This window comes from Apodemus sylvaticus, chromosome 23 (assembly GCF_947179515.1).
Source record: "Apodemus sylvaticus chromosome 23, mApoSyl1.1, whole genome shotgun sequence".
NCBI classification, from domain to species: Eukaryota; Metazoa; Chordata; class Mammalia; order Rodentia; family Muridae; genus Apodemus; species Apodemus sylvaticus.
The window spans coordinates 54,053,113-54,071,919 of NC_067494.1; the positions used below are offsets into that span (position 1 = coordinate 54,053,113).

At 33.3% G+C, this 18,807-nt stretch overlaps 1 protein-coding gene across 1 annotated transcript; it reads left to right on the forward strand.

Annotated features, from left to right (window-relative positions):
• Positions 1-814: 814 nt before the first annotated feature.
• On the forward strand, positions 815-18,582 carry LOC127673971 (vomeronasal type-2 receptor 116-like). Its single transcript, XM_052169776.1, has 6 exons — positions 815-1,035; positions 7,184-7,478; positions 7,827-8,618; positions 9,332-9,547; positions 11,117-11,240; positions 17,654-18,582. Exons 1-6 carry the CDS (start codon positions 815-817, stop codon positions 18,580-18,582), a joined length of 2,577 nt encoding a protein of 858 aa, XP_052025736.1.
• The last annotated feature ends 225 nt before the right edge of the window (positions 18,583-18,807 follow it).

Sequence of the window (18,807 nt, forward strand, 5' to 3'; positions counted from 1 at the left end):
TTATTTTTCTTGTTTGTTTGATTTGTTTTTCTCCTTATGTGTTTGTGTATATGAAAAAAGAATAATTTATTAAAGAACTAGTTAAAATGTTATCTGTGTCATGAAATTCAGAAGAATATTAGGAATACTGAGATGCAGAAAAGGAATGATGAATTATGGGAGATCAACAGAGGACTGACTTAAGCAGAGAGATATCTACTTGATAGAACCACAGGCCCAAGTGAGTTGGGTCTAGAATGTTACCTGAGAAACTACCCTAGAAAAAATATCAACAATATTATACAGATATCTCTGTGTCTTTCCTATTGAGCCACAAAAGGGACCTCTCAAAAGCTATGCACTATATTAATTTTGAATAGATATACCTGCAGTGCTTTCATTTCAGTCCTTTCCATGTTCATGTAATTGGACTGCTCTGATGTAAAATGGGGGAGAAGCCTAAGTTTTTTTCATGTAAAAAGTCTCTTGCTTCATAAGTTTAGCCAATTCATCCCAAGAGGAGCTCAACCCTGATCTCTGGCTATTTCTATCATTGGATGAAATCATAGTGCCTTTGGCTAATAAAGAATAGGAGCAAACTTATGTTCTACATTGTTTTCCTTTCAATAGAGGGCCTTATCTGTAGAGCTCAAGAGAAATAGGCTAAAAATTCCCAATAGAAGGGAAGGAGACAACAGAATAATTGTGGAATGATTAGTGTGACAGTCTCACTCATGAACAAAGTTCAAAACAACCATAGTTACAAAAACATGACCTTAGCATATATGTGTTAGACCTGCATGATCTGCATCAAGCAAACCAATGTATCAATAAGATGTTCTACTGGATTTTTATTTCCTTGTTCTTACAGATTCCCAAATGTGTCACTGCCTTTATAACTTTGAATATTAGTATGTGCTTTTACAAAACCCCTGAAGATTTTCACCGTGAAGGAGATTTTGTAATAGGTGCATTTTTTCCTATTCATACTTATTACTCTCAAAACAAAGTTCCACATCCAACTCTACCATACCAATATATGGACAATTATTTACAGTAAGTACAATTATTCATTTTTAATATTTAGACTTCTTATAACTTAGTACATGTGGTCATTCAAATGTATTAATACGTTGGTTCCTTTTTAATATAACAACTTCTCTTATAAATATTCTAAAATATATTCTTTAAATTAATTATCACTTTTGTCTCTTTCCTCTTTCAGGTGGAATAAAATTGTATCTTTGAGTTTATTCATTTTAGTTTTCTCATTTGATTAATAAAGTATACATCTTCTTTGCAATTGCTGTTATACCACACTGTCAGAATAGTTTTCAATATTATGGCCTCAAAGAAGGATAAATTATTTTTAGGCTGACCTTGTTGCTCATGTTCTGGGTGTGTTTTTGTGCTTACTTCACTAAATGAAGTAAGTCCTCAGTGTTTCTCTGCTGCTTAATTGAGGAGACTGTGTTTTGGTACATGCAGCTGATTTCAAATTAGTGTGTCACAATTACAAGTTGTGAATGCTTTTGTCCTTCACAGATATTTCATCTATCTCATGTTTTTATAAGTGTTTGTTTGCTGATTTAATTTTTATTCTAAGGTTCCCAGTGTTTACCTCTTTATGCTATCTGTTTGCAGTATTTTCATTTTCATGGCTGAATTTACCAAGACACCATGACTATGAGGAGGTCATCGTTTGACTGTTTTAGGTTTTGTGAAATATTCCAGATGGAAGGATAATATTAGACTGGCCTTTATGAATTAGAGAGAAATATGTCTGTATGTTTCCTAATAAGGGAGATGAGATGAATTTATCCCAATCAGACCTTCCAATCCCATGGTAACCATCTTATGTATCTGTACTTATTCAGAAAGTAGGGCAGTAAAATAGAACTTCAACATTTAGAAATCCTTTTTAAAAAGTTGGCAGTTAACAAGTAAAAAAAATAACCAAAAGAAATATAGGTGTAAAGGTAAATTATGCTCAATGTGACAATGTTATGTGTTTGGTAAAGTCATAGTGAGATACTAAGAAGTGCATCAAACATAGTGGCGGAGAAAACAAGTTTAGGTATGAATACATACTGAACATTATGCTACCCTGAGGGGCTTATTTTTGAAAATTTAACACAGCAAATATAGCTGTGGAAAATTTGATTGTATTAATTATTAATATTAATACTTTATTATTGTTCTATTTATTTTAGACAATCATATATCATCTCAGAAAAAAATCACAAAATTTTCTCAAATGCTTATAAGATGTTGGGGAGTCTCTTTTATCATATTTTTTTCCTTGTAACTTCATTATTCCTGTGTCCTTTATTCTCAGCAATTCTAGCAAAAATTAATTTTTGTTCAGTGATCATTAGTGTTTGGCTTGTTCATTATAAATAAAATATTTTTGTTGTCACAAATATTTAACTTGTCATTATGTAAGAAAAAATTTAAATTCATGACAGAAAAGTATTGGCTTTTATGAGAAAAAAAGTTAACAATATTATTTCATACAATTCATTCATGAAGTATAATTTTTATTTAGAATTGACCACAAATACACATACATACTTACAAAGCTGACAACATTATTTATCTTTCTTACTTAATCCTTTACTTATCTGTTTAGAAATTTTCTATGCATTTTAAATAGACTATTTCTTATGTCTGTGATTCTTATTTATTATATGTTTGTAAGCACACATGTTTTCCTTGTTACTATCACATTTATAAGTGGGCTGTCATTATATTCTTGTATTTTAAAAGTAACATTTTCTGAGTGGTTCATTCTTTTTATCTATCATTTAGGAAATGTAAGAAATGAATATTCATTGTGTAGAGTGTTCCTGTTGAATATAGAATAATGTTAAGAGTAAATAGGCTTTTTATTGTTGTATTAATACTATAGTTTTTTCAAATATATTATTATATAACTTGTGTGTGTGCACATACTTTTTATACAGCTCATATTTTCAAGTGAAAGAAAAATTGTGAGGACAAATTTTCTCATCTTACAATGAGTGTAGTGAGATCAATCTCAGCCTTTCTAAGCCAGTTCTAGGATCCTACACTAGCTAAAAAAATTTATTAGGCAATATGCTCAGTCCTTTTATTGATGTTTCTAGTATTTTTCTAAATACAACAGAAAATTTCCACTTTGTTTTTATGAGTAAATTATTTTCCATCACATCAATTAAAATACAGGTATAAACTTATATCTCAAATTGGTTTTTATCAACCATATATTAATTTCATGTATTTGTAGCTTTATAAAGTTGGCATATCTCTAGAACATATTTCTTTTTTTACATGATTTTTTAATTTATTTGATATATTTTTATTTACATTTCAAATGATTTCCCCTTTTCTGGGTCCCCACTCCCCACAAGTCCCATAAGCCCTCTTCCGTCCCCCTGTTCTTCCATCCACCCCTTCCCACTTCCCTGTAGAACATAGTTCTTAACAATGTAGATAGTAGTTATGTGCCATCATCATATTATTTTCGTAATAAATAAAGAAGCTTTTATCTTGAAAGTTATTTTAAAGTATTTCACTTTATGATATATTTTATTCATATTTCATGTTTTATGTTTGTTGCTTAAATTATAGGAAGTTAGACTACAGCTAAAGGTTTTCAATATTTATTCCCTGATAATATACAAAAATGTATCCTTTTGAAATGCAGATATTTAATTATAAACATATACACCAATCCAAATGAAGACTACATTTGTTTGAAAAATGAAGAACCTATAAAATATTGCATTGTCAATTTTTTTATTTATTTTGTAGAAAATGAAATCCTGGAGTCTTTATGTCTATCAAATGTACATTTTCAGTTAATGTTTTTCTAATCTAAACTATATTTTGATTTTGAATTTCCTTTTCATTGATATCCTTCTCTTTGAATTTCAGCAGTATGTCTTTTCAGTACAAGGAGCCTGACTGGATCCTGAGTACTCACAAAATTCCTTCCTGGCATTCCTTTTATTTATGTAACTAGAAAACCTTTCCTTTGTGTTTTCCCCTTGCTTCCACTTGCCTTCATTCGTTCCCTGTTTATGTTTCTCATTGGCAATCAGGTATAGTTTGTTAGATTTTTATCAGTGTGTTTTATAAGTAAGATGTAATATCCGTTTTTGAGCAAAACCAGAAATACCAACACAATCAGTTCATAAAATATACAGCAAACTTTCTGGCCTAAGGGTGTTTGGCAGTCTCACTGAGGTAAGTACAGGTGTCTCTTGTTTTTTAGCATGGAAATATTAGATTTCCATTCATCTTATATAGATATGTGCATACAACTAAAATATTTACCTTCAGTAATAATTCTGACATATATAGACTGATTTTCTATAAAATTAAATCTATTCTCAAAAAATATGAAATTAAATAACATAATTTCACTTTGTTCTATTTCAATTGCATAAATAAATAATGGTATTTTCTAAGATGTTCAAGAAATTTTATGCTGTAAAAATTTATACAAGTCATTTCTCCGATGTTTGATGTTTACAGGTGATTTGTATGATATTTTGTTGTGACTATCATACTTCTTGGAATATCAAATCTGATTCATCAGAATGACTTTTTTCTGAGTACATACAATCTTATATTTTAATACTGAACTAGATTTCTACTTTCTTAACATTTTCACATGGCCCAAACCCCAATATTTTGAGTAACACCTAGGACATATAGGAACTTTACATATATTAATCATAATGAATTTTGATCCAGTCTCTGAGATACCAGATTCAAAATTTCTGAGGGAAGAAATACTAAAAATAATCAGAGTTCAATATGTTTATTCATACCATTGCTTTGTGTTTCTTGGGTTTAGCCATCATCTTTAGTATTATCTTCCTTTTCCTTTTCTCTGGTTCTTTCTTTCGATGTTTTCCAGAAGCTAAGAATTTTTTTGTGATGCTGAGAATAGCTCTTTGTATTTAAGTCTAACTTTCCTATCATATGGCTCTTGTCCATCATGTGTCTTTGTTCCTAGCCTGATTAACATATATTCAACTTGAAAGCTGACTATTAGTACATATTTTTAATAAACTAATGAATTTCTCTTCAGTCTTTAAAAACCTGTTCAGCCTGTGTAATTTATTTGTTTATAGGCTTTCATTTGGAGGTGGTTAACCATTTTGTGAATTATTTCCTTTAGAAGATTATTATACTTTGAGCAGATTCCTTCAAAGCATACCCCAGTTAGAGTGTGGGTATGTGTATGAGTGTGTGTGTGTATGTGTGTATGTGTGCATGTGTATAAGATTATGTCATTCTCGGCTCTTAATGAAGGAATAGTCCATGAGTTAAGAATAAGAAAGGAGATCAGGTGATGTAGAAGATGCCTGAACCCAGAGAGACCAACCAAAAACCACTGCTATTGTCAAATGGAATAATCCTAAGAAAAAAGGCTTTTACAGTCAAGGAAGATGAAAGGAATTAGATATTTTAAGGAGTGAACAGTATTTTAACATAGAGAGATGTAAAGTTTTGAGTTTGGTCAGCTTGTATGTTGTCTTGCTTTCATTTAGCATGACCTCACTATGCTCCTAATGTATATTCTGAGTCATTATATAAGTATGTGTTCTGCTCTTTTATTTTCCTGTTACTTGATGAGAGCATGCTGGATTCTCAGAAGAGAATCTGAACTTTGGAATTTAAACAAATTTGTGAATGTTTTAAATTATGGAAACTTTTGAAGATAGACTAAATGCATTTTGCATTATGTTATGACTACCAGATTAAGAATGCCAAAGACTTGAATGCAGTGATTTGAGCAGGGATACGTCCCATATTCTATTGTTTTTAAATCTTTTGCTTATAATGAGTAGCACTATTAGGAGGTGTGACCTTGTTTGAGTAAGAAGTAAGTGTGTCACTGTAAGGGAAGGTTTATTGGACTAATAAGCCAAAGTCTTGCCAATGTGTCTTAGTTTCCACTTTTGCTGTATGTGGATTAAGATGTAAAATTATAAGTTGGCATTTCTGCCATTATACTGCTGTACTTTCTATCAAGACCATACTAGATGAAAACATGGAAAGTTTAAGCTATTCTCAGTTAAATGTTTTCCTTTATGAGAGTTGTCATGGTCATTGTGTTGCCATGGTCATATTCTCACAGCAATAAAACATGAAGAACAACAGCCTTTCAGCTTGTGGTTGGTTTCTGTGGATACCCCCATTCTCCATGATGGTGTTTGATTCACATGAGCATTTACAGGATATTGTGTGTAGTTATACAGACTATGAAATCATAAATATACCTTCCTATGAATCATTGAGATTACTTGCTTGAGATTGTTTCCAACCACTGATTATAAAAACAAGAGTCTTTAGAATCTTCCCACTGATACTGAATTAAGTTCTATAAGACTTTTGGGGGAATAAAACATTACACAATGGAACCTAAATGAAGTATTTTTTTATGTCCAATACTCTGACACTGAAATTAAATGTATTTTTTATGTCAGTGTGGATTTGGGGTCTTTTGGGGAAAAATTATTTTTCTCTTCAGATAAGCTATTAAAATACAAATGAAAGGAAGTCTCAGGAGTATAACATTCCAATAAAAGAGTCATGACCTCAGGTACTATTTCCCAAAAGAATGTGAGTACATGCATGTCATCCAGTGATAATATAGAATAAGTTCAAATATGGTATATTATCCACTAGTAATTTGTGACTGCAAAATGAAGAAAAATAATATCAGAGTTATGGCAACTATGATCCATAAGAAATGTATATAACTTGGAATATTATTTAATAAACAAATTATTTCTAAAATATTATTGCTTTGCTAATAAAATGGTGGGTATTCATAATTAAACATCTCAAAAGCCATGATCAAAATATTAGATCTGTCATTTTGGGGGAAAGTGATTCATGATATGTAGCCTGAATTTTTTATATCATGTAAAAAATAAAAAATAAATAAAATATGATAGGAACAGGTGGCTTTTCTGAAAAAAAAAATAAAAAATAAATTATGCTTTGAGGAACTATAATTTATGAGTAGTAATAATAAAAGATCTTGCCAATCTTAACATATTTACCCATCTGGTTCCACCTATGCATGGGGAAAAAATTAAATTTTATATTTAATGGAAACAAAGATGAACTATAAATTTTACTCTACTCAATATGTGATCCATGTTGTATTCCTTTTGCTTATGTTTTGTCATTTATACAGCTATAATTTTAAGAACTACCAGTATATTCTGGCTTTGCTCTTTGCCCTTGAGGAGATCAATGGGAACCCCAATCTTTTACCTAATATATCTATTGGATTTGATTTCTACAATGTCAGATTCACTAAGAAGGAAACTCTGATGAATGTATGTTTTTGGCTCACTGCTCAAGGGCAGAAAATGATTTTACCAAATTACAATTGTGTCAAAAGCAATTTTACTACTGCCCTCACAGGAACATCATGGACAACGTCTGCCCAAATTGGAACATTACTTCAGCTCTTTAAATTTCCTCAGGTAAGAAGTTGTGGAGTGTGGGACTGGGGAATCATGTCTCTTTCTTGATGATACAGGGGTTTTTAAAACTACAAGAGGGGTATTCACATTATTTAATATCAAAGCAAGTATACAAATAATTGGATATCAATCCAAATCTCTCTTCCATGAAACAGAAAGGATGGTAACATGAATAAACCCAGGTATTTCCTTGAAACTAACAGGCTTGGGAGGAATTTCTGTTAAATCCTGTAAATGGAATTTTCCTTTAAAATTAAGAAAAATCTACCTTTGTTTTCTGTTGTCATTTGTTGCTTCAGGAATGAAAATTTTGCTTGATGTTAATATTCTTCCTCTTACTTGGTTCAGCTGTCTTTTGGTTCCTATGATCCCATTTTGAGTGACCGTGGTCAGTATTCTTCTCTCTACCAGTTGGCCCCCAAGGACTCATCAATTTCACTTGGCATTGTATCTTTGATGGTTCATTTTAGGTGGTCCTGGGTTGGTCTTATTCTCCCAGATGACCACAAAGGGAATATAATTTTATCAGAGTTCAGAGAAGATATGGAAAGAAACGGCATCTGCATAGCTTTTTTGAAGATGATCCCTATCACATGGACTGCATATTTTTACAAATTCTGGGAAAATATGGATGAGACAAATGTCATAATTATTTATGGTGACATTGATTCCCTCACAGGTCTAGTGAGAAATATTGGGCAAAGATTGTTAACAGGAAAAGTCTGGGTCATGAACATTGAACCTCATATTACTGACTTTGCTGACTATTTCATGCTTGACTCATTCCATGGTAGCCTAATTTTTACACACCATAATAGAGCGAGTTTTGAGCTTACTAAGTTTATTCAAACAGTTAACCCATACAAATACCCAGAAGACATTTACCTTCCTAAGTTTTGGCATTTGTTTTTCAAGTGCTCATTTTCTGATATTGATTGTCAACTGTCACCTAACTGTCAGTCCAATGCTTCTCTGGATGTGTTACCTAGTCATATATTGGACATGGCAATCAGTGAAGAAAGCAGCAATATCTACAAAGCTGTATATGCTGTGGCTCACAGTCTGCATCAAATGCGTCTTCAACAAATACAAATGCAACCACATCAAAATGGGGAAGGGAAGAACTTCTTCCCCTGGCAGGTAATAACCACTCCACTATATTGTATTATCAGCACCTTGATATATGAGATCTGCAATGACAGCAAGTTAGGTATTTTGAAATTATTTTCATCTTGTCCACAGTCATAACAATTTTTTTGTCTCTAAACTCATTTAGAGATCAAGACATTTTCAAGTGTGTGTTGTTAATAAATGGGATGAGAGATAACATTAAGATATGTTATTAGTCAATACAAATGTGATATCATCGAAAGCTAGATAAACAATATTCTCATGATAATACATGTAATACAAATCAATAATTTTTATGTGTATATATTGCCACAGGATTAACTGAATATACATTTAAGTGAAATACTGAGAGTGCTTTTATACCTAAATAACACCCTTTTTACCCTTGAGATATCAACACCCTCATTTTAGACTGTGTAACTCTGAAGGTATTCTGAATGTAAATGGGTCTAGCGAGGTTTCAAGAAAGTTAACATTTGCATGAGTCAGAAATCATTCATTCATTACCAAAGTTTGTTCATAGTTTTCTCTTGACGCTGAGTTGACATTCAAAAGCAGAATGGTATTCCTCATACTCAGCTATTCATTTATTCAACATTAATGGAAACTTCATTAACTTGACTTTCTCATAATAACTTAAGATAAATAAGATACATTCAAAGCCATTAGTTCAATTCTGCCTCTTGGACACAGTGTAATATAAATTCATGAATCTCTTTTAGCTTAACATTTTCCTGAAGGACATTGCTGAGAGAGACAACATGAATTTAGGTGGAAGAGAGAAATTAAATGCAGAATATGACATTCTTAATTTTTGGAATTTACCAAAGGGTCTTGGACAAAAGGTGAAAATAGGATCCTTTTCAGCAAATGCTTCTGAGGGCCAACAGTTGTCCTTATCTGAGAAGATGATACAATGGCCAGAAGGATTTTCAGAGGTGGGCTATGCTATGTGTGAAATCATTGCTTTAAGCTTGTGTTAATAATAAAATTTAAATTTCAGATGGAACAATTGTTTTCTGACATAAGGCCCATCAATCTTTGATTACTAGACTAAAATAACAAAGTAGTAGTTCTAGGAAATTGTTTCCTTGTTTCGTCATTCAGATTAGTGGAAGTATTCAGTGTTAAATAAAGCCTACAGTATTTTTAATATGAATATTATTTTGAAATTTAGGAAAACTGGGAGAGGAAATTAACTGCTCTGTAATGTCTCTTGTATGACATTACAGAGCAGTTAATTTCCTCTTCCAGTTTTGACCCAAGTCTAAAACACTTGGGTCAAAGTGTTTTAGAAATTTTCTTATTTGGTATTAATAACATGGAACAATATAAAATTTACTTTTAATTGTGTGATCAAAAGAACATCCAAATGTGATTTATGGAAAAAACAATATACTTTTGGTTATGGTTCCAGAAGTATGAAAGTCCATCATGGATGGGACCATGAAAACAAGGATTGCTTAGTCATGAAAACAGCCTAAAACACCAGAAAGATGTTTCTATACACCAGTATTTACAGTAAAAACAATAAGAAACCTAGATTAGAGAAGATGATTAAAATGTTTCAATTCCAACCACATTGAAATAATTTCTCCAGCAAGTCTGTATCTTTAAAGTTTAAATTGCTTGCCAAATGGTGGCACTAATATGGAAATAGGCATCTAAATACTTTATCCTGTATAGTATTTTCAATACCATAAGTCTTAACTTAAGGGATAAGTTAAGGGATAGTTAATCTCTTAACTGTCCATATATTATCAATAGGTCCATTGTCATTCTTGCTTAAAAATTCTACCCTATGAACAATTGTCCTAGCTTTTTGAACCTCGGGAGGAGTCTTGTATGGTGTGCACATGGTAAATCTCCTATCTACTAGTTTGCCTATATACTAACATAAATAAATACAGAATTGTAATAACTTAAGAAATGATTTGAAGGTGTAGTTCATTATATTTGGAAATATATGATTTCCAAATTGAGGTTACATATGAATATAGAAAAGCATGAATAATACCACTCCCTTCTATCTTCTGTGTATTTGTTCTGAATGTCTCATTGCAACTTAGCTAGATTTATCTTGATATTTCTTCCTTGAAATACGCATGCCTTTGTTTTTATGTCCAATCTAATCCCATCAAATTGAAAGACCAGGTTCAAAAGCATGGTGGAAGTAATGGTGCTCAATGCATTAGTCAGAAAGTACAAAGATAGTATCAAACTGGAGCAATTCTGTGGTCTATATTATATTCTTTATCACCAATCTTTCTAAAACTTGCCCATAACTCATTATATGTACAATTTTTCTAATTATTAGATAGATAGTACAATCTATCTAATAATTCTCAGATGAATCTTTTAGCACATTTGTTTTTCCAGGGCATAATCTTTCTAAATTTATTTTCAAAAATACTTGTGAATTCAGTACATAATAGTCAAAAATCCTATTTATATTCATTTTTCATAAAACCATAAGATTTAGATAAATTCCCTATCATTTTCCTAAGATCCCACAGTCTGTGTGCAGTAAGAATTGTGTGCCTGGATTCAGAAAAGTTATCCTGGAGGGCAAGGCCATCTGCTGCTACAGTTGCACTCCCTGTGCTGACAATGAGATTTCCAATGATACAGGTAAATGCAGGTTTTACAGAAATCTTTTCCACTTCTCCAGAGGATTCCATAATAAACTAGCCGATGAATATGGTCTGAATTCAAATCAGAAATAAAAACTTTTTATTTCTTTATTTAGGAATTTATTTGTCATAATTCTTTACAATCTCTTTGAAATGGATCATTGTGGTCATTAAAAAATCATAATTGATTTATATCTGAGATTCAGTGCCAATATTGATTGTGGAAGAAAAAATAAATATCTTCAGTATACTCCACAGTATGTTTCATTTGATGGTACCATTTAGCCCATATTGATAACATATCAGTCTAAGATTTTCAGCTGTGTTTCAATAAATTTAATACCCAGATCTTTAAATCTTCATAGTAGTGATTATCTCCAACTCATTTTCAAATATATTTTCTCTCCTGTTTTAGTTCTATAATTTTTTACCATGCATTTTGATTATATTTGCTCCTTATCTTAGGATTTTACTGCTGTAAACAAACACCATGACCACAGCAACTCTTAAAAAAGACAACATTTAATTTTGCTAGCTTTGAAATTCAGAAGTTCCGTCCATTCTCATTAAGGTGTAAGCATGTGAGTATCCAGGCAGACTTTATATAGGAGGACTTGAGAGTTCAAAATATTGTTCTGAAGTCAAACAGAAGACTGCCTTCCAGACAGCTAGGACGAGGGTCTTAAAGCCCATGCCCACAGTGCCACACCTACTCCCACAAGATCACACCTTTCAATAGGGCCACTCCTTGGGCCAAGCATATGCAAAGCATCACATTCCACTCCCTGGCCCACAGAGGTTTGTTCAAACCCAAGTCGATGGGTTTGATACCTAGCCATACTATAATAATAAAAAATACATTTTGTCTGACTTCTAAAGTCCTCATAGTCTATAACTGTCCAACAATGTTAAAAGTCCAAAGTTCAAAGTTTTTTCTAAGATTCATTAAATCACTTAACTGTAATTCCCCCAAGCAAGATAGTAAACCAGCTGTTCAAACTCCAAACTCTGCATCTCTACATCTGATGGCAAAGTGGACTTCAATTCCCCAACTCCTTTTTCATCTTTGTTGGGTGTAACAAACTTTTATCTCCTGGGCTGGTACCACTCCCTGTTAGCAGCTTACCTCAAAACATATCTCACAGCACTGGCATCTTTAACATCTTAGGGTCTCCATGTCAACTTCAATTTCACAGCTTCTTCTTCTGGGCTCATCCAAATGACTTATATCACTTCTCTACCTCTGCCATCTGTAGCCCTCTAGGCTCTGGTTGCCTCCACTCCACAGCTATTGGTATTCTGGGTATTCATCTCATGGTATTGACATATAGTAGGGTTTTCTGCTACACCTAGGCTTCATCAATAGCCTCTCATAGCATCTTTTTATGGTACCATGCTTCAACTTCTTTGCATGACCACTTAATCCTGGGCCATCAACTGCAGCTGAAGTTTCACCTTCACCAATGGCCTTCTATGTCTTCTTACAATGACAAGCCTCAACTGCTCTCCATGACTGCTTCACACCTTAGAATCCAGTACCTCCAGGGCAATTCTTACACATTACCAAGTATATCTCTAGCTATAGGTACAACCATGGCTATCTCTAGAACACAGCCTCTTTGAGCTCTCAGAAAACACTTCCCAGAATTCACCACAGTGATGCTGGTCTCTTCTTAAATACTACTAATTTCTTATCTCTAGCTAATAAACATCAATTGTCCAATAGTCCCTTCTATTCTTGACTCTAATACTAGAGAGTCATTATGATGTTACTGAGTTTTGCTGTTTCCTGGGACTGAAATTTTGTATCTTTTACTCTATTACATTATAGCCTGCTTGCTGTTTTCTGTCTCCTACACAGACTAAGCTTGGCTGTCCTGGAATTTGTTCTATAGATTTACCTTGAACTCAGTGATCTGCATACCTATCTCCTAAATCCTAGGATTAAAGGTGTGGTCCTCCAAGCCTGGATTTAAGCTTTTCTTTACTTATAGATTGCTCATTATTAGGCTGCACTTGAGCTCAGAGATATGCTTGCCTCTGTCTCCTGGGAATAAATGTGTGCACCCCTATTCCTGGACCTAAACAACATGGTAGGATCTTCCCCAATGCCCTAGTCCCTTATTTGCTTTATTTCCTTGAACACAGAATTCAGCTCCATTCTACTTTTCTGTTCCCCTTTAATATTTTAGCCATGTTTTATAATTTTCCTTTTTTAGCCTGTTTCTTTTCATTAAAATCCTCTTCAAAAAAAGTGTACTTTATTGACCGTACAACAGAATTTACACCAGGCTGATTTTGAGGCTTCCTTTTTTAAAGTAATTAATCTAAATCTGCCTTCTCTACACCTAGGACCAGGGACCTATGCCCATAGAGACATAGAGACATACCTATGCAAACAAGGCTTTTTAATAGTTTCACTCTCTCTACAAAGCATATACAAACCATCCTACCCATCTCAATCATCCCAGATTTATTCCCTTCTTTCTTTACTATACAAAATTATTCTAATTAACCTATGTAATACTTTCTGTGGTACTCATCCACTTCTGTGTTTGTAGATCCCACTTGACAATGGTCAACCAACCATGTGATGCATGATAAAAATGACTGTCCTCCCATGAGCTACTAATTGCCAATATATTATTTTCTGGGGGTGTGTTTCATACCTTCTCCAACTTTTTTTTTTTTATTGAGTATCTTCTTCATTAACATTGCCAATGGCAAAACCTTTCCCAATTTTCCCCCTCCCAAAAGCCCCCCCTCCCCAAAGATTCCCTACCCCTCCTCCCATCCCCTGCCTCCATGTATATGCCCTTCTACCCAACACACTCCCACCTCCCTCCCATCCCTCCATCCCCATCTGTTTCCCTTTGTTGGGGCCTCTACTGAGCCTTTACCTGACAAAAGACCACTCTTCCTACTGATGCCCAACAAGGCATTCCTCTGCCACATTTTTGGCTGGAACCATGTGTACCCCTTGGATGATGGTTCAGTCCCTAGGGGTCTTGGGGTGTCTGGTGTCCGAAGTAATTTTTTGTCCCTTGGGGCTGTAAACCCCTTCAGCTCAAGTTTTAATCATGTTTCCCATCACAGAACTTTCGAATGTTCAAACTCTTTCTTCCCCAACTCTTTACATGGGATTTTGGTCTGGCTTAAGTCTTTATCTTATAAACTCGTAAGTCCAACTGCCCAATATATTCAGAAGACACTGATTTCTAGTAGGTACCTGCATATTACAGTGATAGCTATCTTCTTGCCTTCTCTTGGATAAAATTTTAACAAAACTTTTTATTTTGCTGTTAGGCCTTTCATTGAAGATTAGTGTTCTTTTTTTTAAGATTAGAGATCTTTTGGGGAGATGTGTCACAAGATGCAAGGTTTGAAATTTTAAAATGTTCTCTGACAGTTGAGCTCTCTGCATTCTCTATTCTGCTTTCAATTCAGGGTATAAAAACCTATCAACTGCTCCAGTGTCATATCTGCCTGAATGCTGTCTTGCTTTCTGATGTGGCAGAAGTGGATTAACAGAGTAAACCTATAAGCAAAGAACCCAGTCAAATAATTTGTATGAACTATTGTATTTCCACAGGAATAGAACAATAACTAAGACAGCATAACAACACAACCCCTTAAATGTTTTTAAAATTTTTACTTAGAAAATATCTAGCTGAGTTTATTCAAGAAGCAATTGATAGTTATTGCTATTACAACCCTCATTTTCATTTGTATTAGTTAGATATCCTTTTCTATTTTTTGTTGCTGTATGTGAATGATACAGATTTGATTTTTGAATATAATAGATTAATCGGTAACACTATTTGAAGTGTGCAAGTAACATGCTAGGATCTGCCGAGTTAGCTTTTGTTTTCATTAAGAACACAGTTTGTATGAGAGAAGGACTCTTGTCTGGCACTTTGCATGTGATTCTTGCAACTAATGATCTAATTCCCAAATTACTGCATAAATTGATGAGTTTGCTATCATGAGACAATACTTGGCAATTTTGGGGGGTGGGTTTTCAAGACATGGTTTCTCTGTGTAGCCCTGGATGTCCTGGAACTCACTCTGTAGACCAGGCTGGCCTCGAACTCAGAAATCCACATGCCTCTGCCTCCCAAGTGCTGGGATTAAAGGCATGATCCACGACTGTCCAGCTCAATTTTTTTTATTACTAATTTTCAAAGTGAATATCTAGCAATGAATTAAAGTTAAAGATATATATGTATATGCATGTATAATATATGTATTTATATGTGTACATGTATGCATACATCATATATATATATACATATTCATATATGTACACACACACATATATATATATATATAAAGATAGATATACAGAGAGGTACAGAAAAACAGAGATAGTCAGAGAACATGAAAGACACAGGATTATAATATTTTATCACCATGAAATTCAAAACATATTTTATATAAGTTACTTAATACTCCCATCACTGAATCTCAATTATGCTTAATTGTTTTGGCATGGCATCATAAAATTTATACTGAATATTATTAATTTTTCACTCTAAATTATAAAAAGTAGCAGAAATATTTTAATAAGCAGATAAAGTGAATTAAATGAAAATTTATGAAGTTTTTATTAGATATTTGCTTTATTTACATTTCAAATGGTATCAACTTTCCTTATTACCCCTCTGCAAACTTCCTATCTCTTTATTGTCAATTTTAACATTGTAATTGGTATTGTATTATAGAAATACACAGAGTCTGAACTGATAAACTGTATAACATGATTTGGGTGACTAAGGTGGCATCTGTCAGCCATACTCTCCTAAAATTCTAAAATAGAAGTTTTTCATTTCACTGTTGACAGTCTTTTAATAAATTTCCATTCAACTAAATAAAACTTGGTCCCCCTGAGGAAATAACTTTTGAAAGATAACTTATCACCCTGCATGTTTTAATTTTGGCTGCAAAAATTAAAAAGTCTGTGTGTGTGTGCATATGCTATATATTTATAAGTATATGCCTATGTATAGTATGTGTGTGTCTGCATATTATTGTGTATGCATGCATTCATGTATAGGTATGTGCTCATGCATATTATATGCATATCACAAACTGAGTTTTTGAATGTATCCTGTGTATGCATAATAACAACTGGTCACATACCAAGACCATATCTGCCATGGATTATATTTATAAACTCTACTGCATGAATACTAAACAATGCAAATTTAAAAATAATGCTTATTGAAAATTGTACAATAATGTAATACTATTTTTAGTAGAGATATTAATTTAATAGTATGAATGAGTTAAAATTTTAAATCTGATGGTAAATTCACATTTTAAGAAATGTAGAAATATTTGGGTATATTGCTAATGTAAGATATTTTATGCTAATCCTAACATACACAAAATTTCAAGAGTATAGTAATATGAAAATATTCTCTAAAGTCTGTTAGCTATGGCAATAATTTTTTATTTGAACATTGATTCTTGGCCTAATTGATATGAAAACAGTTATTGAGAGCTTTTTGTATTTACTAATGTAATGAGGTTCCTTCACTAAACTCCAGCAGAGAGAGAAGAGAATTTACAAACACAGAATTTTAAAAAGAAAAGTAAATTTATGACTGACTGGCAAAAAAGCATTATATGAAACTCATTGCAAAAACATACTCCTTTTTATTGGATATTTTCTTTATTAACATTTCAAATGTTATCCCCTTTTCAGGTCTCCCCTCCAGAAACTGCCTATCCCATCCTCCTTTCACTGCCTCTATTAGGGTGCTTCCCCACCCACCCACACACCCACTCCAGCATTGCTGACCTGGCATTTCCCCCTATAGTGGGGCAATGAACCCCATCAGGTCCAATGGTTGTTCCTTATACTCTCTCTTTTGCATGTGTAAATCATAAAACATATGTAATTTGTGAGATGATATCAGGCCCATTGTACTTTATGCAATGAAATTCCATATATTAGTTACCTCCAAAAGAGATATACCTATGTCTAAAGGGCAGAAAAACTTGTAAGTCAAAAGAGGAACAATATTAAGTTAGATCAAGTCACTATATAAGAAGATAGACTTTAAGAGAAACTACTGAAAGTTGTTATCTACCTAAAGAGAAAAATTATTTCCTATAAAAGTGCAGATAACTTATGTAAGGGAAAGAGTGTGATGGTGGGAAAGAAAGAATAATTGAACGAAAATCCACTGCCTGTGAACATGGATACTTAAAGAAATACAAAAGAAAGAAGGAACTCTTTATAGGTATGTAAGTATCCACAATAGTGTGGTTATTGCCTTTTCCCTAAAGAAAAAAAGAAAGATAAAATTTGTGACAGACCTTGTAAATAGAAATGACTCAGCAAAAATAGGAACCAATTCAGTCTGGACTCATGACCTCATGATAATCTCCATTTCTGACCAGATGTGGATCAGTGTGTGAAGTGTCCAGAGAGTCACTATGCCAATGCAGAGAAGAACCACTGCTTCCAGAAAACTGTGAGCTTTCTTGACTATGACGACCCCTTGGGGAGGACACTGGCCAGTGTAGCTGTGAGTTTGTCTGCACTCACAGCCTTTGTAACTGGGGTCTTTGTGAAACACAGAGACACTCCCATTGTGAAAGCCAATAATCTAGGTCTCAGTTACACCTTGCTCATTACACTCACCTTCTGTTTACTCTGTTCTTTGACCTTCATTGGTCAACCAAATGCAGCCTCCTGCATCCTTCAGGAGATCATATTTGGAGTTGCATTTACTGTGGCTCTAGCTACTGTGTTGGCCAAAGCTATTACTGTGGTTATTGCCTTCAAGGTCACCTTTCCAGGGAGAATGGTGAGGTGGTTAATGACATCAAGGGCTCCAAATTATGTAATTCCTATCTGCACTCTGATCCAACTTCTTCTTTGTGGACTATGGATGGCAACTTCTCCTCCATTTATTGACCAAGATTTCCAGGCTGAACATGGACACATCCTACTTTTTTGCAACAAGGGATCATCTGTGGCCTTCCACTGTGTTCTGGGATACCTCTGCTCCTTGGCACTTGGGGGTTACACCATGGCCTTCTTATCTAGAAATCTGCCTGATACATTCAATGAATCCAAATTTTTGTCATTCAGCATGCTTGTGTTTTTCTGTGTCTGGGTCACCTTTCTTCCTGTCTACCACAGCACTAAGGGGAAAGTCATGGTGGCTATGGAAGTGTTCTCTATCTTAGCGTCCAGTGCAGCCCTCCTTGGCTTCATATTTGCTCCTAAGTGTTACATTATCTTGTTGAGACCAGAAAAAAATTCTTTTCATCATATCAGGGACAAAACACGTTTTCGAAGGAATAAGTCTCTTAAAATATAATGAAAAAAAATAGCTTCTATATTAGCAACTTTTAAGAGGATTGAATTAATTCACTATTCCACTATAAACATATATTATAAAATTATGATATGAAATCAATTTCATCAAATTTTCTTTAACTTTTCTTTTAGAGAAAATTACTTGATTCATGTATTTTTCTTTTAAGTTTTTATTGGCTATTTTGTTTATTTACATTTCTTTTTTATTAGATATTTTCTTTATTTA